General features: G+C 36.6%; 1 protein-coding gene across 5 annotated transcripts in view; it reads left to right on the top strand.

Annotated features, from left to right (window-relative positions):
• Positions 1-24,135, top strand: part of NAPEPLD (N-acyl phosphatidylethanolamine phospholipase D) — a 93,227-nt gene extending 69,092 nt beyond the window's left edge. For all 5 annotated transcript variants that reach the window (XM_020984524.2, XM_020984522.2, XM_020984523.2 and 2 more), the window contains 3 exons: positions 10,284-10,930; positions 14,641-14,755; positions 20,621-24,135. In XM_020984524.2, coding sequence (XP_020840183.1) covers positions 10,284-10,930; positions 14,641-14,755; positions 20,621-20,749 — 891 coding nt within the window. In that variant the 3' untranslated portion in view covers positions 20,750-24,135. The remainder of the gene's footprint in view (positions 1-10,283; positions 10,931-14,640; positions 14,756-20,620) is intronic.
• The last annotated feature ends 1,056 nt before the right edge of the window (positions 24,136-25,191 follow it).

The raw sequence follows: 25,191 nt of genomic DNA on the forward strand, positions 1-25,191 counted from the left end.
AAGAGGGAAAGAGGAAGATAGGAGGCTTTTAAAATAGTTTTAGTACAATTGGATAGTAATAAAATGCATGTCTTAGGATGATTGCAATGTGAATAGAGAAGACTGATCCAAGGGATGTTTTAGAGGTGGAACTGATAGGTTTTGGTAGCTGATTGGACAGTGAGAGGTGAGGGAGAAAGAATAGTTGAATGCCAAGATTTCAAACATGGGAAACAGCACAAATGGTGTTATCAGAGATAGTAATAATGAAGTCACATGGAAAGCAGGTTTAAGGGGGAAATACGGAAAGCTGCATCTTGCATATATGTTTGAGGTGCTGGTGGACATCTAGGTAGAGACAAAAAGACATTCTCCAATAGAGATGAATGGTCAAAGAATATGAATAAACAGATCTCAGAAAAAGAATTGCAAACTCCTAGCAACTCTAAGTAAAACTATTGCAAATCACCAATAAGAGAACTGCAAATAAAAACAACTCTGAGGTTTCTACTCACCCCCAGCAAATTGACGAAGATGACAAAAGATGAGAATAATCAAACAAAAATGAACTATTGGTGGAATTGTGAATTAGTCAAACCATTCTGGAGTGCAGTTTGGAATTATGTGAAGAAAATGATTAAAACGTCTGTACTCATTGACCTAGAGATCACAAAGCTATGCATAAACCTCAAGGAGGTCAAAGTCAAAAGGAGAAGCTCTGTGTGTGTACACACACGTGCGTGCGCGCATGTACACACACACCCCAAATATTTATAGTGGCACTTTTTGTAGTAATGAAGAACTGGAAACAAATTTGATGTCCATAAATAGGGGAATGGCTAAACAAGTTGTAGTATAGGAATATAATGGAATATTACTGCATCATAAGAAATGATGAATACAATGAATATAGAGAAACATGGGAAGACTTACATAAGTTGAAGGAAAGTGACATAAGCAGAACTAGGAAAACAGTATACACAATTGCAAACATGTAAATGAAAATAATAAGACCTCAGTACTAAAAGCTTCCACTGAACTCTGCCTTCATTAAATCTCATCTGGTGTATTGTGTCCAGTTCTGGCCACCTTGGTTTAAGAGAGATCTTGATAAAGTGGAGAGTGTCCAGAAAAGCTCATCTAGAATGGTGAAGGGCCTTGTATCTATGACATGAGGACTGGTTGAAGGACATGGTATGTTTAGCCTGGACAAAAGAAGATTGGGGGAGGGAGGACTAACAAGTCCTTTTAAAATTTTTGTTTTAAGGTATTTGAAGGGCTGTCATTGGAGAAGGGAATAGATTTATTCTTTTTTGGACCCAGAGGACAGAGTCAGGAGAAATGAATGGGATTTTTAAAGAAGCCAATTTAGGATTAAAGTTAGAAAAATCTTCCTAACAATTAGAGTTGTCTGAAAGTGTAATGGATTGCCTCAAGAGCCTAGTGGGTTTCTTTTCCTTGGAAGTCTTCAAATGGGTGCGTGAGCAATCACTTTATTGAGTATGTTTTAATGGAAGTTCCTTTCTTGTATAGGCTAGACTGGATAGCTACTGAGGTCTTTTCAAACTCTACAATTCTGTGATTCTGTGAAATTAAAATGACCAAATTTGCTCCCAAAGAACAGATATGAAAATAAATAAATAAATGAATGAATGAATGAATGAATGAATGAATGAATGAATGAATAAGCAAGCAAGCAAACAAATAAATAAATAAATAATTAAATAAATAAATATATGTACATGTAGATACACTTCTCTTACTTCTTTGCAAAGTTAAGGGAGTATAGGTTTGAAACACCATTATAGGAGAAGGTAGATGGTGCAGTGGATAGAGCACTGGGACTGGAGTCAGGAAGAATGGTACTCAAATCCAGCTTCACCAAGTCACTTAACATCTTTTTGGCTCAGTTTCCTCATCTGTAAAATGGGGATAATAACAGTATGTACTTCCCAGGGTGTTGTGAGGATCAAATGAGATAATAATTATAAAGCACTTAGCACAGTGCTTGGCACATAGTAAGGACTATATAATAATGATGATGATAACAACAACAACAACAATAATAATAATAATAATAATAATAATAATAATAATAATTACTTGGTTGAATAGTAGGGTAGTTTTGCTGAGCTATTTTTTCCCCCTCTTTTTAAATTCTTTGTTATAACGGATGATTTTTTGTTTGTTTGATTAGCCTTTCAAGCCATTTATATTTTTATTTTTCGCCTTAGAGCAAAAGTTTCATTTCTAGTTTTCAAATTGTTTGGTGCAATGGCTGGGTGCATATTGCAGAATCTTATAGTTGAAGGAGACCTTAGAGGTCATTTCGTTTGCCTTTCTCTTACCAGGAATTCTTTTTATAACATGTTTGATCAGAGGCAATTGAAAAACTTCAGTAACAGGGACCTTATTACTTCCAAAGGAAACCCATTTCATTTTTGAACAACTCTTAATTATTAGGTGGTTTTTCCTCTAATTGAGCCTAAACCTACCTTTCTGGTTCTTTCCTCCATCCTTGTTCGGCCCTACAACCCTTCAGAAACTTATGGACGGCTATTATGTGTTTCCTGAGTTTTGTCATCTTTAGGCTAAACATCTTCCTTTGTTTCAACCTCTTTTCATTTAGCAAAGCCTCTAGTCCTCTCACCATCCTGACCAGTCATCCTCTGGATATGTCCCAGCTTGTCACTATTTTCCCCTAAAATGTGGTACCTCCAGTTGAACATAGTTCCAGTAATGCTCTGACCAGGGCAGGGTATAGCAGGGCTGTCATTTCCCTTGCCCTGGATTTTCATGTGTTTCTTAGCACAGCCTAAGATTGTTAAACTTTTTTGGCTGCCAGCATACACCATTGACTCATACTGAACTTGAAGATCACTAAAACCCTAGATATTTTTCACACAAACTGTTGTCTATTCCTGGCTAAATTTTATTTGATTGGTTTTTATTTATTTTTCTAACCCATTGAGATTTTTTCAGATACTGACTCTGGTTAACTCATGCCTTCATTGTCCCTCCCAGCTTTGTGTCATTTTCAAATTTGTTTAGCATGCCATGGTACCTTCACCTAAGTCACTGATAAAATGTTGAACTGGTGATAATAGGAGTGGATGCAATAATGTTGAACTGGCAATAATAGGAGTGGATGCAGTTAACATAGGAGAGTTTAGATGGAATGACATTGGCTCCTCCTCCTCAGACTCTTGTTCTTCAGAGAAAATCCCTGCTCCTATTCATTTTCTCCAGCTAGGCTGTTCTAAGAGTACAAAAAAGCTGCCGATTTTTAGTGGTGTGAGTCATTTCTTAAGAGGTTTTTTTTTGTTCTCAGCCTTGCAGTATTAGTGGTACCTTCTTGGTGAAGGAGCTGTACTTCACATTTTATATCACATATTTTCCCCAATATCAACTGGATGATCATTTTAATTTTGAAGGTTACATGACGAACTTCAAACAACTTTGATAATGGGCCTTGTAAAAAATACTGTAGAAGTTATTTATAGATTATTTATTTTCCGCAGCTATAGAGTCATTTTTCATATTATATTCATAGCCCCTTATCAATACTTTTTCGAATTCAACAGTATCCAGAGGCTTATTGTCATTGACCCTCCTGGTAATTATATAATGGCAGGGCCTTATGGTTGTATGAATGACCATGATCAACTGATGCCAGTGATAAGAACTTCTTTGAGTTCTTGAACTTCCTGCTGATGTTTTTTTGAATAGCATAATTTGTCAAGTGAGGTATTCTTACAGACTTTGGACTCTGCATCTCTGAATGTGGAAGCACAGAATCATTGTACCTCTTGGCAGCCTGATTTAAGGTTGCTACGTTTGAACTGATTAACCTGTTGCTCTGTTGTTGATTCCATTGTCAATAGGTTTCTGCTTACAGTATTAAACATTTCTCATCTGTTTGGGTTTTTTTTAAGGCAATTGGGGTTAAGTGACTTGCCCGGGGTCACACAGCTAGTAAGTGTCAAGTGTTTGGTCTGAGGTCGGATTTGAACTCAGGTCCTCCTGACTTCAGGGCGCCATTGCTGTATCCATTGTGCCACCTAGCTGCTCCGTATTTATGTATTTTCTAAAATGTTTATAAACATATAATTCTACTACCATATTGATTCCTGTATTAGTCTGAGTTACGGAGAATTACAAATTCAGTGCTGTATATTTTGAATCCTCTTTTACATTCTGCTGTGCATATGACAGTGCTTTTTTTCCCCTTTTCTTATTTTGTATTCATGTTTTAGTATTTACATTTATAGTGTTTCTTTTTCTTTTTGTATGTTTAAGTTTTACTATGTAAGTTTAAAATAAATTAATAAAATTTTATTTAGAATGCATGAGGTAGTTTTTGTTATCAGCTAAAACAGTTCAGATGTATTAGTTTAATTTTATGATGATTTTATGCTCCTAATTCTGTGTGGGGGAGAAAAAAAACATTTCTACAAATGCCTGTGATTAATAGATTGAATTGGTGAAAGTTCACTTCCCAGTAGCTTCATAGTTACCAATTTGTTTGATGTGATAAAGACACAAATAATTTTTCAATTTTGAAGTGAAGTTGCACAATTAAAATATATGAACTACTTTAAAGTGTATGGTGTATACCCTTCTAAAGTGAAATCCAGGTAGCTGAATTGATAAGAATATCAATTCAGGTATAATCAGATAACAGGAATTCACTTTCTTGAGGGAAAAAAATGAATTTTACTTAGTGGTGATTTTAAACTGATTTTAAGTCAACTAATATTTGTTAAGGATCTACTCTACACAGAACACTTGTGTGACAGCTAGGAGGCATATAAAGTATTGATTTCAATTAAAGTTATTGTACTTAGTTCTTTTAGATACATGGGATAAAAATAGTGAGTTTCTCCCCCCAAGTACTTTGATGTATCAGAGAAAGTAAAATGTTAATGAATGTTACGGTCTTGGGGGTTTTTCCTTTCTTCAGCAACAACATAAAACCATGAGAAACGATCCAAGAATATGAAATACCAAGTGAATTCTTGATTTCCTCAAGTAAATAACAATGTTCAGTGCTCTCAGCATGCTTTTTTCAAACTTCATTGATTAGGTTGTTGTGCACAAAATTATTCCTTTGTGGATCTCCCTTCATGTACTCCATTTTTTTGAGGTTTATGGGCCCTTAGTAATAGAAATTGCATATTTGAGGTAAGCTGCTTTTGTTTGTGGAGGTTTATGAGCATTTTAGCGTTGAAAAAACAGGAAGTTAGAGAAACAAAAGTAGTACATAATATCATTGTCAGAAAATTAATTACTAGTGTACAGATATGATCCACATCTTTTTTTGGAGAGCACGTTGAGCTCCCAGAATTACCAAGTTAAGATATTCATTTTTTTATTGTAGTCAGCCCCTATGAAAGCTGGTGATTTTAAATATTGTAGATAAAAGAAAATACATGTGTTGTTCTGAGTTTTGCTTGCTAAAGAAGTTTTAGTGTACTATTTGAACATCCATATTGATTTATTTATTTAATTTCTGTTGTCTGTGTCCTATGTTGCTTGATCTCTTCTTAATAGTAATTTTTAAACATAACAAATTTGAAACATCTATTGAAAAATGAATAGATGATGTATACATACCATAGAGAGGTATCAGAGTGCATGGATAGAGATCTGGCCTAAGGGTTGGTACCACTGGAGCTCAGGCCCCTTCTTCAACATATCTTGGTTGTATGATCTATCAAGTCACTTGATTTCTCAGTCTCCTTGGCAGTGTTCTAAATCTGCAAGCTGCAGATATTTGAATAGTATTTGAAATGCATTACTGGAGGGAGTTTCTAACAAAGAGCTCCCAAAGTTGAGGATATCAGAGTCTGAATTAAAAGTCAAGTCAACAAGCATTCATTTAGCACGGTAAGTGGTGCTACATGCCAAGCACTGGGCTGAGTGTTGGGGTACGAGGAAAGGAAGAATGTCCTCTGTCTAATGGGGGTGCAATTGTATAAACAAGATATATACAGTATAAAGTTGAGAAAATCTCAGAGGGAAGCCACTAAGGTTAAAGGAAGATTGAGAAAGGCTTCCGGTAGGTGAGCCTTTAGTTGAGACTTGAAGGAAGCCAGCATGTCAGAAGGTAGAAAAATCTACACACACACACACACACACACACACACACACACACACACACACACACACACACGAGTGGCTAGAGGGCTGCTCTTGAAGTCAGGAAAACCCAGGTTGATGTCCCATTTTTGACACATACTGCCTAAATGAATATGAATATAGGCAAGTCATTTAACCTCTCAGTGTCTCCAGGAAATTGCCTGAGACTGTATTGTTGTTCATTTGTTCAGTCGTGTTCTACTCTTAATAACCCCATGAGCTATAGTGGGCCAGGCCCCTCTACCTTCCACTGTCCCCAGAGTCTGTCCAGTCTCATATTTGTTGGCTTCCGTGACACTATCTGTCTTATCCTCTGCCGTCCCCTTCCCCTTTTGCCTTCAATCTTTCCTAATGTCAGGGTCTTTTGCCAGGGGTGGGAAACCTTCGGCTTCGAGGCTACTTGTGGCCCTCTGGGGCCTCAGCTGCGGCCCTTTGACTGAATCCAAACTTCACAGAACAAACATTTGGATTCAGTCAAAGGGCTGCACTTGAGGACCTAGAGGGGCCCATGTAGCCCTGAGGCCAAAGGCTCCCCATCCCTGGTTCCACTGACTTCTGTCTTCTCATTATGTGGCCAAAGTATTTAGCTTTAGCTTCAGTATTTGAACTTCCAATGAATAGTGTGAATTAATTTCTTTAAATATTGACTGATTTGATCTTGTTGCTGTCCAAGGGATTCTCAAAAGTGTTTTCCAGCACCACAATTAGAAAGCATTGATTCTGAGGCACTCAGCTTTCCTTATAGTCCAACTCTCACAGTCATACATTTTTACTGGAAAAAAATATAGCTTTGACTAGACAGACTTGTCAGCAAGGTGATGCCTCTGCTTTTTAGTATGCTGCCCAGATTCGTCATAGCTTTCCTTCGAATGAGCAAGCATCTTTTAATTTAATTAATGGCTACAGTCGCCATCTGCAGTGATCTTTGACCCCACGGCTATTAAATCTGATGTTGCATCCATTTCCTCTCTATTTGCCAAGAAGTTATGGGACCAGTTGCCAAGATCTCAGTTTTGGTTTTTTTTGATGTTAAGCTTTTATACTCTCTTTCACCTTCATCAAGAACCTTCTTAATTCCTCTTTACTCTCTGCCATCAGAGTGGTATTATCTGCCTATATGAAATTGTTGATATTTCTCCTGACAGGCTTAATTCCAGATTTTGATTCATCCAGCCTGGCATTTCTCATGATGTGCTCTCCATATAAGTTAAATAAATAAGGTGACAGTATACAGCCTTGTCGTACTCCTTTCCCAATCTTAAACCAATCAGTTGTGCCATGCTTGGTTCTAACTGCTGCTTCTTGACTCGAATATAGGTTCCTCAGCAGACAAGGAAGATGATCTAGTACTCCCATCTCTGAGGACTTGGCACATTTTGGTGTGTTCCACACAGTCAAAGGCTTTAGTGTAGTTAATGAAGCAGAAATAGATTTTTTTTTCTGGAACTCTCTTGGTTTCTCCACAATCCAATGAATGTTGGCAATTTGGTTTCTAGTACTTCTGCCTTTTGAAAACCAGCCTGCACTTCTGGTAATTCTCAGTTTACCTATCACTGAAGCTTAGCTTGCAGAGTCTTAAGCATAACTTTGTGAAATGATCACAAGTGTTCAGTAATTTGAATATTCTTTGGTATTGCTCTTCTTTAGGATTGGGATGTGAATTGATCTTTTGCAATCCAGTGGCCACTGTTGAGTTTTCCAAATTTGATGCATATCTGAGTGCTGCACTATTTTTTTAAAGGATTTAAAATAGCCAGCTTGAATTCTGCAACCTCTGCTAGCCTTACTGTTAACAGTGCTTTCTGAGGCCAACTTGACTTCATCCTCCATTATATATGGCTCTAGATCAGTAACCACATTATTGTGATTATTGGTAATGTGAAGATCTTTCTTCTGTAGTTCTTCTGTGTATTCTTGCCATTTCTTCTTAATCTCTTTTGCATCTGTTAAGTCCCTTCCACTTGTGTCTGTTATCATGCCCATTTTTTTTGCATAAAATGTTCCCTTGATATCTCTAATTTTCTTGAACAGATCTCTTGTCTTTCCCAGTCTGTTGCTTTCTTCTATTTCTTTGCATTGCTCATTTAAAAAAACCTTCTTATCTCCTTTTGATATTCTCTGGAACTTTGCATTCAGTTGGGAATATCTTTCCCTTTCCCTTTTACCTTTCACTTTCCTTCTTTCCCCAGCTATTTGTAAAGCCTCATCAGATAGCCATTTTGCTTTTGTGCTCTTCTTTTTGTTTGAGATGTTTTTTGTTGATTCCTTCTGCACAGTATTGCAAACCTCTGTCCATAGTTCAGCGGGCACTCTATCTACCAGATCTAATCTCTTACATCTATTCATCACTTCTACTTCATATATGGTCTGATGGTTTTCCCTACTTTCTTCAATTTAAGTCTGAATTTCGCAATAAGAAACTTATGATTGGAGCCGCAGTCAGCTCTAGGTCTTATTTTAACTGACTAAATAAAGCTTCTCTACCTTTGGCTGCAAAGTATATAATCAATCTGATTTCAGTATTGACCATCTGGTCATGTCCTTGTGCAGCGTCACCTTTTGGGTTGTTGAAAAAGGATGTTTGCTATGACCAGTGAATTATCTTAACCAAACTCTATTGGTCTCTGCCCTGCTTCATTTTATATTCCAAGGCCAAAACTGCCTGTTACTCCAGTTATCTTTTGATTTCCTACTTTAGCATTCTAATCCCCTATGATGAATGTAACATCTTTTGTTGCTGTTATGAAAATGTAGGTCCTCATAGAACTGAGAAACTTTGGCCTCTTGGGCATCTGTGGTTGGAGCTTAGACTTGTATCACTGTGATGTTGAATGGTTTGCCTTGGTTTCAAACAGAGATCATTCTGTCATTTTTGAGGTTATACCCCAGTATTGCTTTTCTCACCCTTTTATTGACTATGAGGAATACTTCTTTCCTTAGAGATCTTGCCCACAGTAGTGCATGTCATGATCACCTGAATTAAATTCACGCATTCCTGCCCATTTATGTTCACTGATACCCAAGGTGTTGATGTTTAATCTTTCCATCTTCTGTTTGACCACATCCAGCTTATCTTGGTTCAGAGATCTTACATTCCAGGCTTCTTTGTAATAGTGATCTTTACAGCATTGGACTTTCCTTTTGTCTCCAGACACATCCACAGCTGAGCTTCCTTTTGGCTTTGGCCCAGCCATTTCATTCTTTCTGGAGTACTCATAGTTGTCCTTCACTCTTCCTCAGTAACGTGTTGGATACCTTCTAACCTGAGGGGCTCATCTTCTGGTATGTTATCTTTTATTATTTTAATACTGGCCGTGAGGTTTTCTTGGCAAAGATACTGGAGTGGTTGGCCATTTCCTTCTCCAGTGGATTACCTTTTGTCAGAACTCTCCACTATGATCTGTCCATCTTGGGTAACCCTGCATGGCACAGCTTACAGTTTCATTGACTATGCAAGCCCCTTTGCCACAAGAAGGCGGTGATCCAGAAGATTCTGAGTTAAAGACAAATCACCTTTCTGAATATGTGGGTGAAGTTTCCATAGTAGGAATTACTTACAGGGATGAAATCACACCCTTTCTTCCCCTCCCAAAACAACAGTAACTAGTTGCAAAAGCAACATAGCTTACATAGCATTCATTGCTTTCTGTTGAGTACATTAGTATCTAGCTCAAATATTAGAAGACAGCTACTTTTTTTTTTTTTTAGGCAGTTGAGGTTAAGTGAGTTGCCCAGGGTCACACGGCTAGTAAGTGTCAAGTGTTTGGTCTGAGGCCGGATTTGAACTCAGGTCCTCCTGACTTCAGGGCCGGTGCTCTATACACTGCGCCACCTAGCTGCCCCAAGACAGCTACTTTTAGTCATGTTAGAAATATGCTACTATTTGTACAGGCATATCCCACAAAGTGTTGCCCTGATGAATTTTGTAATAGTTAATCTTGTAATAATACATTATAATAAAATTCCACCATAACATACATTATAGAGACAGCATGTTATAGTGTATAAATAGCTACCCCTTTGTAAGACAACATGTCCTTTAGATTATTTAGATGCTAAACAAAAGTAGACCTTGTCTTTGATATGAGTCAGAATTTAAACCATTGACTAAATGAAGTCTCTTATTTTCTAACAACTTTTTATTTTTCTTTTTAATCTTTTAGGAACTGGACAGAGAACTTCCAGTGGTTTGCCCATATTTTGTTCATAAACCTAAAGAAGCTGGAATGAAGGAAGGTGGTTTACGTGTCACATGGCTTGGACATGCAACAGTTTTGGTGGAAATGGATGAAGTAATATTTCTCACTGACCCTATTTTCAGCATGCGGGCTTCACTGACACAGTTGGTTGGTCCAAAACGCTTTCGCAATCCACCATGCACAGTAGAGCAGCTTCCCAAAATAGATGCAGTTATTATCAGTCATACCCACTATGACCACTTGGACTATAATACCGTACTTAGTCTAAATGAGCGCTTCGGTTGTGAGCTGAGGTGGTTTGTGCCTATGGGTCTGTTAGAGTGGATGCAGAATTGTGGATGTGAGAATGTGATGGAACTGGACTGGTGGGAAGAGAACTGCATTCCTGGACGTGATGATGTCACCTTTGTCTTTACGCCTGCCCAGCACTGGTGTAAAAGAACTCCGGTAGATGACAATAAAGTTTTGTGGGGCAGCTGGTCTGTCTTGGGGCCCTGGAATAGATTTTTCTTTGCAGGAGACACTGGCTATTGTACCGTGTTTGAAGAGATAGGAAATCGATTTGGACCTTTTGATCTCGCGGCTATTCCCATTGGAGCTTATGAACCGAGGTGTGTAGACTTCCCACTGTTCATTAGAAAAAGGGCATGTTTTATGTGAATAAGAATATTATTTGATTACTGTTTGCCATAACTTAGTGGTATCATTTGTAGGTCAGAAGGTGTTGCTCATTTGTAGCTGAAAGTCATGTGATACCTGTTAATCAATAAAATCTGAAACAGTTTGAAAGGATCAAGTTGGATTAAAGTTACTTCTTGTCTACATATACATATCATTTAATAAATAGTTCAAAATAATTGATATTTGACTTAGATTGCAAGGAAAGACACTCAAGAGACACAATACATTCACTCTGTTAAGATTCTACAAGCAGAAAGAATTATATTTGACCTATTTTACATAAAAGAGCTGAGGTACTAGAATAGGGCAGTCTTTGACTTTTTCCTGATTTGTATAAACTGACCCCTAATCTCTTTCTTCTCTTGTTCAGTCTTTTCAGTTGTGTCTGAGTCTTTGTGAACCCATTTGAGGTTTTCTTGGCACTACTGGAACAGTTTGCCATTTCCTTCTCCAGCTCATTTTACAGATGAGGAAACAGTCAAACTTGGGGGTTAAGTGGAATGCATGGGGGTCACACAGCTAGTAAGTGTCTGAGGCTGGATTTGAATTCAGGAAGATGGGTCTTCCTCACTTCATGCCTGGCCCTCTATCCACTGCACCACTAGCACACTCTATCATCTCTTTCTTCTAGTAGGCTGGTAATTAAGCTTTCTGATTCATTTGATCTGTTTCTTTCCCTGCTTAACTAACGATCACCTTCTCCTGTTATAGCCTTTTTCTTCCAATTTCCTTATTTTAGGCCAGGCAATTTTACTTTTCCATATAATTTCTGTGATATCTATTACCATCTCTATTCATATAACTCCTAGACCTACATGTCTCGCCCTAATTTCCCTTCTGAGCCTGCATCTTGAACTGCTTATTGGACATATTGAACTGGACTTCCTGTCCGACAGCTCAAACTTAAAATGTTCAAAACACAGCATGTTATTTCTACCCCCAAACATGCCCCTCTTCCAATCATCCTTGTTACTGTTATAGGCACTAATATACTTCGATTACCTGGCTTTGCAAACCTGGTATCCTGATACTGACCTTTCACTCCCCACACATACCAGTTGCCAGATCTTCTTTCTGCTTCCACAGCAGCTCTCACATAGTAACCCTGTCACCATTCACACAGCCACCATCCTATTTCAGGACCTCATCAGTTTTCTCTTGAACTTTTAATAGCCTTTCATTTGGTTTTCCTACTTGAAGCTCTCCTCAATTCATCCTTCACCCAGCTACCAACGTGGTTTTCCTAAAGTGCAGGTCAGTTCATGTTACTTCTTTATTCAGTAAACTTCAATGGCTTCCTGTTGACTCTAGGATCAAATATAAACTCTTGGCCAGCTTTTAAAACTCGTCACAACCTAACCTCATCCTACCTTGCTGTTGCTGTGTCTGACTCTTTATGACTCTTTTTGGGGTCTTCTTTGCTAAGATGGTAGTTTCTCATTTCCTTACTCCAGCTTATTTTATAGATGAGAAAACTGTGGCAAACAGGGTTAAATGCCGTGACCAGAGTCACATAGCTAGTAAATGTCCGAGGCTGGATCTGAACCCTGGTATTCCTGACTCCAGTCCGGCACTCCATCCACGGTGCCTCCTAGCTGCCCCCTCATCCTACCTGACCAGTTTTCTTATGTATTTCTTCTGTCCTTGCAGCCTTCAGTACAGTCATATGCCTTAATCATTGGTCCAAACACACTTCCTGTTCTCCTGTCTCTGGGCCTCTGTACAGGCTAGCTTCTATGTCTCCTTCCTTGCCTTCACCACTAAGAAGCAGTGGCTTTGCTCTTCAGCTCAAGTGTAACCTTCTACAGGAAACCTTTAATCCCCCCACATGTTAATGAGTCCCCTCTTAAAAGTACCTACATCAAAGTGTAAGCTTCTTCAGGGCAGGGACCATCTCAGTATTGTTTGTGTGTCCTCACTGTTGAGAACAATGTCTGGTACATAGTAACAAGTGATTATTGATTGATTACAGTTAGCTGTTAGGAGCTAGATGTCAGTTGTTTCCTTTTAGTAAAATATAGGTGGTAGTGGTGGATAGCTGGAAACTTGAACCTGGGTTCAAGTCCTGCCTATCAAGAAACATACAAACACTACCATTTTAAAAAAATTTAAATTAATTTTTAAAAATTAATTATTTTTTTAAACCATTGAACCAAGATATTGAAAACATGTAACAAGCCAGTATTATCTCCCTTTTGGGTCAAAATGTGTTCTTATAATATGAAAAAAATTCTACTAGTTTGTCATTCTATAAAGGTTTTCTATTTATTATTTATATAAACTTTAATACTTACAAAAGGGGGAACTATGCTCATTTGTAGTTTAAGACTACTTACTGTCTGTCTTTGTACCAGTATATATTATTTTGTATTGGCTATACACATGTCATTTTTTACTGCTAGACTTTAAGGTTCATGAAGGCAAGAATTATGTCTTATCTAAACTTTGTAGTTCTCCCAGGACTTAGCAAAATGTTTTGCAAATGTTAGATGCTTAATAAATGCTTGTCAGATTGTTAAATTGAAACAAAAACATGAGAGCACTCCATCCAGCTCCTTGCTTTAATTTAAAAAAAGAAAAGAAAAATCAATGTCAAGGACTTTTTTTCATTGTTTCACAATATTGCCATGAAATCTGGAAAAAACAGTGATTGCTGGGGAAACAGTGGCTGTTGTTAAAAAGCCTCTTGAGACTAAGTTCACGTAATAGGAACATCAAATAACAATCTCCAGATTGTACAAATAGGTAGTCATTGCTAGAATTCGTGGTGTGAAGTGTTAAAAGTCCTACATGCAGCCATTAGCCTTATTCTGACTTCTATAGTTCAACAGTCTTGCTGTTCACAATGGCATCTCACTAGGATTGATAATGTAGGAAAAAGAAAACCCCAAATTGTATTTCAACCTCAGAATTGGTGGTGATTGGAAGGGAGAGCAGAGAGAGGAGAGAAGCTGACAGTGCAAAGGAAACAAAGTCTTTGAATAAATATTGCATGTTTTCCATAGCCTTTGTGGTAATGTTTGTAAAAAGCATCTAGCACAGTGCCTGGCACATTGCAGTCACAATGAATAGCTATTCCTACTCTTTGTACCATTAAAAAGTATTTTTCCCCTAAAGCATAGTTTGCATTAGCCAGTTTACTATTTGAGAAATTACTATGCATGCTAAAATGTTTATTTAAATCCTCTCTGAAGAGGAAATGGAATTCCTGACTCTCAGCAACCGTGTCTCTTAAAAATGGTGTAAATTCTTATCCACTGAACTGTTTTTTAGAAGCCTGACAGTAGATACAGAATTGACTTTTCAGTTCCAATTCTGTATCTGTTGTCAAGCTTCACTGAATCATGTCAAGGATAGCAGAATGCAACATAACTAGTTTTGAATGCTTGTAGAACTCTTTCAGAAGAATTCCAGAGCATTAAAAAAGTCTTTTTGGTGATGGAATTGTATAAGGATAAATAAGCCAGTTAAAGAAAGAAAAGGATGCCTTTATTTTTGCAAAAGATTGACTAAAGAAACAGTATTCATCTATTAGTTAGCATTTTTATGCAAACTCAAGAGTTATTAAAAATAAAAGTGGGTTAGGATACAATTTACATTGAAGAAGCTAGACTTAATAATTTTTGTTATATTCCTTTAGATGGTTTATGAAATACCAGCATGTAGACCCTGAAGAAGCTGTAAGGATTCACATTGATGTTCAAGCAAAGAAATCTGTAGGAATTCACTGGGGAACCTTTGCCTTAGCAAATGAGGTGAGTTTGAATCTGTCGTAAAAATAATTGTATATTTATTTAGCCTTTGATTTCCGTGCCTGAGTCCATTATGTTAGACCTCAGCAACGGTTGTTGTGGCTGTTTTCATTGAAGGGAATCTGTGGAATCCAACATGTATTCATTCATTTATCTAGTGTTAACTGGGGAGAATTATTTGCACCTGAAATAAAGAGGTCTTTACTGCATTCAGCATTTTCAGCTTAACTTGGCAGTTAATGAAACTCTTGATCTTTTTAAGTAAAGTGGCACTGTGTGTGCTAAAAATCAGAAATTCATGTTATTGAAATTTTAGGTCTTGAAATTTCTTTTTATTTTCTTAGTTCCAGTTCGGGGTTTCCTTCATTTCATTCCTTTTGATAAAGTAATCAGTTCAAGTGTAACCTTCTACATGAAACCCTTTCTGATTCCCCCACTTGCTAATGAGTTCCATCTTAAAATATCACTCCCCTCCTTGCAGTCTTCAATATAGTCTGTATGTCTTAACTCACTGGTCCAAACACACTTCCTGTTCTCCTAGAATCTCTGGGCCTCTGTACAGGCTACCTCCTATGCCTCCCTTCCTTCACCACCAGAAAGCAATGGCTTCCCTCTTCGGCTTAAGTGTAACCTACTACATGAAACCTTTTCTGATCCCCCACGTGCTAATGAGTTTCCTCTTAAAAGTACTTTCGTTAAAGTGATGTATCATTTAAATCTCTGCCCTTCTCTCTTTATTTTCTACTAAATTGTCATATTTTAGTTTTTGTGGAAATCTTCCAGTGATATTGGATGACCACTTGTTGGAGATGTTGCAGAAGTACTTGCTTGTCAGGTTTGGGTGAGATTAGATAACCTTCAAGGTCCTTTACAGTTCTAAGATTCTGCACTTATATCTTGAATCAAAATTCATATTTTCCTATTAACCTTTCCTTAGTTTTGTAGTTCTCTTTAAATGTATTTTAAACTTTTACAGAAAAAAACAACTAATTAGCAGCTTATATGGGGCAGAAGAAATCACTTTGTTACTACTGATTTGTTTCCTAACATATATGTACAAACCTTTATCTAACCCCTCATCTGAAATAAGATTTCCTTTTAGACTTTCCCATTTTATGTTTATTTTCATGTAGGTCTGAAAAAATGCCAAAAAGGAGATCTTTTGAGTTATGTACAGTGTGTGCTTTATCCTAGTAAATAAGTAAAATAATGTATTCAAAGAACCATAAAATCTTGGAGATTAGAAGAAGCCTTAGAAGTCATATAGTCTAATTGTTGAAACAGGAAGGTTGTCTGATAATAACTTACATTTATGTAGTACTGTAAGGTTTATGAAGTTCTTTCCTGGCAACAATGGTATGAGATAAGTAGTACAAGTATAATTATTCCCATTTTAGGGATGAGGAATTTGAGAATCAGGGGATAAATAACCTGCTTAAAGTCATGCAAATGGAAGGTTAGAACTAGAAGTTGTGCTCCCAACATCAAGTCCTAGTGTGCCAAATTTCACTTTAAATCAGAATGCCTCACAATATCAGCCTGGTCTTGGTCAAGGAATGGGATACTTAACCACTTCATAGGGTATTCTGTTCTACTGCTGAGTAGCTATAATTGCTAGGAAATTTATCTTGATGTAGAGCTGAAATCTGCTTTTCTATAACTAAGAAAAAGTTAAAGTTCTAGAAGAAGTAGAAGTTAAGAATATACAGAAGTCTGTTAAGGACATTATGATCCTCAAAACTTTCCTCTCTGTTTTTCTATTCTTTCTCTTAATTTCCAAGTCCTAGATCTGGCTGGGAGTGGGGGTGGTAAGGTTAATATAATCCTACTATCTTATGCCAAAAAAAAATTCCATGATTAAGTGCCTAGTTTTCTCATACACGAACTGAAAAGCAAATTTGTGGTCACACTTAATGTCCTAATGTTATATTTTGGCATTGATTCTGTTTCCCTTAAATGAAAGTGATTCTCTACAGACCATTTCCTCTACAAAACCCCTTGCTACAGCAGCGAGGCCTCACTAGATATATTACCTACTACCTCATATAACTTAATGATACACAACCTTATTTTGCACTGAATTTGAAATATGATGTTTCATTTGGATGAATATTTTAAGAGTTGAAATGGATTGAGCAACTAGTGACTCATACCTATATACTTCTCCACAACTAATGATTTAATCCAGCATAGGAAAAATGATTGAGATTTGCTATACATCTGCTGGATATTTTGAAACTATGGAATTTTGTACTCTTAGAGTTGGAAACAACTTTATAATGTTAAAATCAAACTTCCTACTCATTGCAGGACTCTCCCTGCCTTCCCCATGCCTGGGAGGTCTTCTTGTACATGAACTGAAAAACAAATTTGTGGCCACAGTTAATGCCCTAATGTTGTACTTCAAGCACTCTCTGCCTAAACACCGCTAGGTGCCTTACTGGATAGAGTACTGGACCTGGAGTCTAGAAAACCTGTTCAAATGTGACCTCAGATACTTGTTAGTTATGTGACCCTGGGCAAGTCATTTAACCTCTGCCTTATTTTCCTCAACTGTAAAAAGGGGATCATAATAGCACCTACCTCCTAGGGTTCTTGCGATAAGTATAAAGAACCCTGTTGCCTATCCTATGGCTTGACAGGTTGACACCGATCTGTCTTTGGGTTGGATTTGTTTAACTAGTTATAAATACATTTAACTGTACTCTATGTCTCTCTGACTTGTTATGCAAGAAGATAATGAAGTACTTTGTCAAAAATATAGCTGAAATCAAGATATTCTGTTTATCGTTCTCTGTTCCACAAATCCAATAATCCCAATTGGTTAACAATTTCAGTGTTGCTTATTGGACAAATACTGGGTTTTAGTGATCATTGATCCCCTTTTTAAATGTCCACAGATGATTTCTTAAAGAATCCTTCCGAGACTTTTACTGGTGATCCACACCTGGCTCCCTTTCTAGTTTCTGAAATCTACCTTTTCTCCCTTTTGAAAGTTAAGACATTTGCATATCTCCAGAATCCTAGTACCTTTTCCATTCTCAATGATTTTTTTTTAAATATTGCTGCAATCACACCTGAAAATTTGGTACCTTTAAGTTCCTTTCTGAATTTGGAATCAAGGCAAGAGTTTTATGGAGTTAGGACAAATTTATGTTTCTCAGTCACTACTGGACCCTCAATGCTGCACAGCCATTCTTTTATTGTTACCAGCTTGACTTTATCATTTATTGCCCTCTTCACAATGGCCATTCCAAACCTTCTCTCTTTAAGACTATTATGTCACCTCTTCACCCTTTCCTCTCAACAGTGAATGTAAAAGACTGCTTTACTGAGATGATATGAGCCAACTGTTTCAAACTCCTGTTTTAACTGTATTTCAGAAACTCTCTTCCTCAGTTCCATTTCTCTCAATTCAGTTCAACAAGGATTTATTAAACCCTTACTATGTACACGACTTTATATAAGGAACACAGAGACAAGAAAGTCCCTGCCCTCTGGGAGCTTACATTCTTTTGAAGGGAAACAACATGCACACAAATAAGAAAATTTTAAAAATATGCAAAATAAATTAATTTGGGAGGTTGGGGGGAAACATTAACTGCGGTAAGTTGCAGGGTAGGAAAGTCGTTATGTAGGAAGTTACACGTGATGACTCTTGAGGGAAACAGAGATTCTAAGAAGTAGACATGGAAGGAGAGAATTCCTGACATTACAGAGGTGGGGGACAGATATATGGGAAACTGAAAGTGGGACAATATGACCAGAACATAGAATGAGAGAGTGTGACGTAAAGTACAACTAGAAAGAAAGGCTGGGGACAGGTGGTAAAGGACTTTCAATACCAGAGGACTTTCTATTTTATCCTAAAGGAAGTCACTGAAAATTCCATTTCTTTGATCCTTTACTGTTTGAAATCATCATGTCCTTTCCTCATATTTGAGAATCTGTTAAAAGCGTCTGACCAAAGACCTTGGAAATTAAAGAATGGGCAACAGTGTGGGGCAGAGAAACTTTTTAGGGTAGAGAAGTGGAAGGATTTCTGTTCTTAACCAAATAACTTTAAATTAATCAGCTAAGGACCCTACTACAAAATCTCTAGTGCCATCTTATTACTTCTTGAATAAAGTACAGACTACGCAGCCTGGCATTTAAAGCTGTCCGTATTCTTCCCCCACTTCCCTTTCCAGAACTATTTCATGTATTCCTTTGGGACTCTCAGTTTCAGTCATTTGCCTTGGCACAGGTGGTTCTGCTACGTCTCTAAGGCTTTCCTTCCTCAGTCCCACCTTATAGAATACATACTTTTTCTCCAAAGCACAGCTCATAAGCCTCTTCATACAGGAGGCCTTTCTTGACTTGGATATAAATGTTTTTAGAGATATTTTCTGTCATGCCTACTGTATTTTGTCCTCCTTTCTGTTTCATTCTTAAAAACTCTTGGGATAACTTTGCCTAGTTAGGTCTCTCACCAATATTTCTTTGTACTCTGTTTTTTGTTTTGTTCTTTGCAAGGTTACGTGCCTTGCCCAGGGTCACACCACTAGTAAGTGTCAAGTGTCTGAGACTGGATTTGAACTCGGGTCCTGACTGTAGAATGGATGCTCTATCCATTGTGCCACCCAGCTGCCTCTGTACTGTTTTTTAAAAAATAACTTTGTATATATACTTTTTATCTGTACTTCTGTACATGTTCAATTCCCCCTCCTCCCTTTCCACCTGCTTCTCAGTAGAATACAAACTCACTGAAGGCAGAGGCTGTTTGGTTTTCATCTTTGTGTATACCAAGTGATTAGCACATAGTAGGTGCTAAATAAATTGAACTGAATTTAAAATGTCTGTTTTCTCTGTGACATTATTGGTTATTGCACAATCTACCTTGTCTCAGTTCAGTCTTTTTAGTTATGTCCTACTTTCCATGACTCCATTTGGAGTTTTCTTGCCAAAGATACTGGAGCGGTTTGCCATGTCCTTGGAAAGCTCATTTTTACAGATGAGGAAACTGAGGCAAACAGGGTTAAGTGACTTGTCCAGGGTCACATAGCTAGTGTCTGAGGCTGAATTTGAACTTGTGAAGATTGAGTCTTTCCGATTCCAAGTCGAGGGCTTTGTCCACTGTGCCATTTAGTTGCCCCATAGTTAGAGCACTGGACTTGGAGTCATGAATTGTTGATGTTTAGTCATTTCACTCACGTCTGACTCTTCGGAGGTTTTCTTGGCCAAGATACTGGAGTGGTTTGCCATTTCTTTCTCCAGTTCCTTTTACAGATGAGGAAATTGAGGCAAACAGTGTTAAGTGACTTGCCCAGGGTCATATTAACTATAAATATCTGAGACCATATTTGAACTCAGGTCTTCCTAACTTCAGGCTCTGCACTCTATCCACTGTGCCACCTAGCTGCCCCAAGCATTGGCCCAAACATTGGCTTAACACCCTAACCTTTCCTTCTACTTCTCTAAACATAAAGAACTCATTTAGGTTCTTTAACCTTCTCATCATTAGTCATATATTTTGACTTATATTTTGTAGTCATTCTTGGCTGTATGATCTTGTCTTTTGTACATTTTTAAAAAATCTGGGCACATCATAGAGTTCCCTTCCCAGCTGCATTAATCTTTTAATTGCCTTCCTTTCTTTTCCCTTTTCTTTCCTCAGGTTCATTTATGGTTGTAGTGTCAGAATCCCATTTTTAGCTTCCCTTCCCTTTGAGTTGATTATAAAGTTATCAGATCTCGGAACCATTTTAGGTTGAACTTTTGTTTGCAAATTTCAAATAATAAAAATGTTGCTCATATAGCATTAAAATAATTTTTTTTCTTATAGTTCATATTTTTTGATCATTTGTCTTTTTTTTCTTCCTTTGCCAGTATTACTTGGATCCTCCATTGAAACTGAATGAATCTCTAGAAAGGTATGGAATTAACAATGAAGATTTCTTCACCTTGAAGCATGGAGAGTCAAGAGATGTAAAGACTGACAATGAAAACCTTGAATAAATGTGGATGATAAAGACTGAGAATAAATATAAATATCAGAAGGCTTTTAAAAAAAAAGCAAAACCTCTTGCAGGATTTGAAATAGCAAAACAAATGTAAAAATTAAGAGATAAAGAAAGGATGATTTTCTTTTAAATTTAGATATAGATCTCTCCATGTTTGCATTTTACTTTATAATAATTTGCACAGGCTAGTTAATATATACATTGAAATATTAGAGAGTGATAAAAATCATTAGATTGGGTAATGTATAGAATTTAAATGTTATCTGTCTAAAGCCAGAACACTGCAATGTTTTTTTTTGTTTGTTTGTTTGATTGTTTTTACTAATTTAAGGGAGTGATTTATAGGTTGGATTCCTTTTCCAGAAGTTGTGAAAGATTCATTCCTATGCTTCAGGTCCTTTCTTTATATAAAGTGAATCAGAATTCATTGTATACCTATATATTTTAAGAGCTCTGATCAGTAATATAATCCCCCACAGTACTTTTGTTACTAAAGTCAACATATATCTCCAGCTATGCTTTTTTCAGCATAAGCATATGGGGATTTGGGTTCTGCTCTGCTTTTTGAAGAGATTTTTTTTGTTTTTTTAAATAGGGCAGTGGTTGCTCCAGTTGAATTAGGAGGGAGAAGGTACAGAGTGTGGTAAAGAGAGGGGAATAAGAAAGCATTATCTTTGAGAACTTTTTTATTTCTAAAAATAAGATCTTTCCTTAAGCACAAATATATATGACCTGATACATGGAAATTGATGTTTTTACATAATTTATAGTCAAGTCTTGATACAATGTATTAATAGACTATAGTTTCATTTAAATTTGATCCTGTCCATTCACCAATCTCTCTAAAAAATACCCCTTAATATTCTTGCCTGAATTTTCCTTTTCATTGGTCTGTGTAGTGTAATTCTAAAACTATCAATAAGGTTAATTAAAAAAAATTAACTTAATGATTACTTTGTATTACATTAAATAACTTGCAATTAGATTTTGTTTCATTATAAACAAGGTTCTATATTATATATATTCACACTACTACAGTCTCACCTAAATAAATTGTCTGCATGTCACATTACTAGAATTGTATATTTTATGCCAAATGTTTGGTACTTCAGGGAGCAGCCAGTTAGTCAGTCAATAGCTTGAGAAATCTGCATGTATGTACAGAAGCACTGTGACTTGGTTGCAAAGCACTGAATGTCCGAATTCAAGCCCTGCCTGGCTATACCACTGATCTTTTTTTCAAATAAGCTATCCCTCCCTCCCCATCCTCAGTTTCCCCATCTGTAATATGGAGATAAAACTTTTTACCTACCTTCCAGGCATACTGAGGAATAAATCTTACATAATATTAAAAGTACTTTGAAAGCATACAAGAGAAAATTATTATTTGAAGTAGGCACATTTAAACATAGACCTAATACCTCTGAAGATGTATCTTGCTAAATTTTTACCGTACATATCAGGAAATGAAAGACCGAGGGTGACCTAACTCATCCATGTTGCATATTTGGAGAGTAATAACCCATGTGTAATTGCTGATGTTAAGCTTTAGTAAATTTTATTTATTTTTTTGTTTACAAAGATGCAAATAAATTGAAAAAAAGTTTTGTGTACTATTTTGACACTAATAGCACAAAATTATCATCACATTTTAAATTAGTTTTCCAAAGACAAAATTGTATAAGTATGTACATCTTTAGTACAAAGTAAAATTGTATAGGAAGACAGGAATTAGAGCATGGTAATTTTACAGTAGTAGTGCTGATTCTACATGCAAACTCCAGTAACCATGGACACCTAAAAAAGCTAACATCTTTTCAGCCACTTTCCTGGCATTATGTGCTGAACTAAAAATTTAAAGATTACAAATGAAGTCTGTCTACCATTTAAATTTACATTTTGCTTGAATATTTCTATTCCATGAGTCACCTTAACATTGTTTTTATATTTATAACAGCACTTTTTAAAAGATTTACAAGCACTTTAGAACATTATAGTCTATTAGATTAGTAAACTCGTTTTTATTTAGACTTTATTATGAAAATTTTGTTACTGTGTTTTAACCGTTCTCACTCTTAAGACCTAACTGGATAGTGGTTGGTTTTTTGTTTTGTTTTTTAGTAATTAAAACATTGAGAATTCTGGTCCTAACTGTATAATGAAACACCTCTCTTCATTGAACTCCCTAAAGAATAGCCAACTTTATCTCTGACTCTTTTAACATTTCTTTTCCACTGTAATTATTTGTCTTTTGCCATTCACACTTAGGAAAGCTTGCACAGTGTTCAGTGATGAAAGTTTTCAAATCTGAAAAAGTGTGAAGGGTGAATGACAATAAGTCAGATGTTTCCTTTTATTTGGAATAAAGGGAAGTACAATTTTTGGGTTCGGTCTAACGTCTACTGTCTATCCTAAAGTGAAGTCATAATACACTTGGGTTTGTTAGAATGTTTATTAAATTTTTTTGGTCATTTTTTCCTCCAAAGTGAAAGACACCCTTTCTCCTCAAGTGTAATTCTTTATCTTCCTCAAAACTCTTGGTTCTAATAATTAGGAGGAAAATCGTACCTAATAAAAAAACCATAGCATTATTCAAGCTGTGCCATGACATCACCTAGCTCATGATATGTATCATAGCCAGATAAACTTTTCTTTCTGTATTACCATGCTATAACGTATCCTTGTAAACTCCACTCCCTATTTCCTATTGACATATGGATAATATCCTCATTTCAAGAAAATAACAGGAATTGTAACAATAAATAGTTCCAATGAATGTGTTTGTCTGAGGCAGGGAGAGAATGAATGAAACGCAATCATGCAAACTGTTGGTAAAGGACATTAAAACCAAATGCCAGTTATGCTAAGCGCACATGTTGCTTGTATGTTTTCATCAACTATAGAACATTCAAGAAAGTAGTTTTAAAATATTATAAAGAAATGTGCCTTTTAAAAAAAAAGATGTAATACATGTGATTGCATTACTATGTATAAAATTATAACTGCTGGCCAGAATGTGTACGTTAGTATTCTCTCCCATCAGGAAGTCTATTTTTTACCTTATATAGTACTTTTCTATTATAAATATGTTGTTATTTTTAAAGTTTGATTTGTGTCAACTTGCCTGAAAAATTCACATTTTTCTCTAATCATGGATTCTAGATTTTCTAGATGAAGCATTCTTATATCTATGTGTTTTAAGAAATAAATTTGAAGTATTCTTTGGGTACTGTAAGCACAAGGGGAAATAAAACATATATTGGTTTCTGTATTGCTAAGCATAGTCTTAGATTATGAATATTAATACTATAAACCCAGCTGAATATATCTGTATCAACTTATTGCCACAATAGCTTGTGAAAATAAACTTCTTACTACAAATGCTGTTTAAATATTTTTTATATACTTTAACTTCCTACTGGTACCATGGATTGGATATGAACGTAAATTCTTTGCCAAGAGATTGCCATTTCTTTATATTTTAATTGCCAGTGCCTGGCATGGAGATGCTGAATAAATGCTTATTGATTAAAGGCACTGGAATTCTTAGGGAAATGTGTATACTTTTGAAAATGCAGCAGAAAAAAAAATGTTTTTACCTTTAATGAGGGTGGGCAACATTCTACCTGGAAACACCTCTCTATAATTTTTTCTTCAAAATATAAGCACCTCTAGAACAATTTTTCAACAGGAAGTATTATGGGTGGTTTTCTCTCAAACAATACTTCAATATTCACTGTAGAGGGCAGGCTTTGGGGAGTTGGAGGGCTTAGGCCAGCCCAGGTCTTATCTGTAGATTGTGCTAAGCCCGACAGCTGTGAAACTCAGGATGTCGGCTCACCACCCCCCTGTTCCATCTCTTGAGAACAGGATGCAGGAAGGGAGGAAATGGATGGGGTACAGGACAGGACTCAGGAAAGAATGTAACAGACAAGGTACAAGGAAGTAAGGAAATCACTTAATTAGATTTGTACTTTTCATGAATAATAATGTTACTATTGCTTGATCCAGTACTATATAAGCCTGAGCCCTCAGATCAATAAACGAAGTTTGTTCTTCACATCTTCCACCTGGCCCGTGATTCTTTCTCTCTTCACACTCTACCAGCATCAGACCACGGCCATGGATGCAGGCGCTTGTGGCAATTCATCTATTTGGATGTTGTCCAATGTTGTAGACAAATCCATCCATTTCTGCTCATCCTTGCAGCTCTTATCTGCCTTCCCCTTAATCCACCAGAGGTTCCACCCAGGGCTGGAAAGCTGCCTCACTTTCTCCTCATATTGTAGGGCTACTATGGAAGCACTTGAGCTATCTACTTGTCATTCCACATGCTTCCCACCTGACTGGCCCATCTTTTTCTATCACACATTTCTTTGATAAAATCTTTGCTCCTTTTCTCTAGAGCTCATTTATGTGTTGAAGCTTTCTCATTCC

The sequence above is a fragment of the Phascolarctos cinereus genome, unplaced genomic scaffold, assembly GCF_003287225.1.
Source record: "Phascolarctos cinereus isolate Bilbo 61053 unplaced genomic scaffold, phaCin_HiC Scaffold_1;HRSCAF=81, whole genome shotgun sequence".
Classification (NCBI taxonomy): Eukaryota; Metazoa; Chordata; class Mammalia; order Diprotodontia; family Phascolarctidae; genus Phascolarctos; species Phascolarctos cinereus.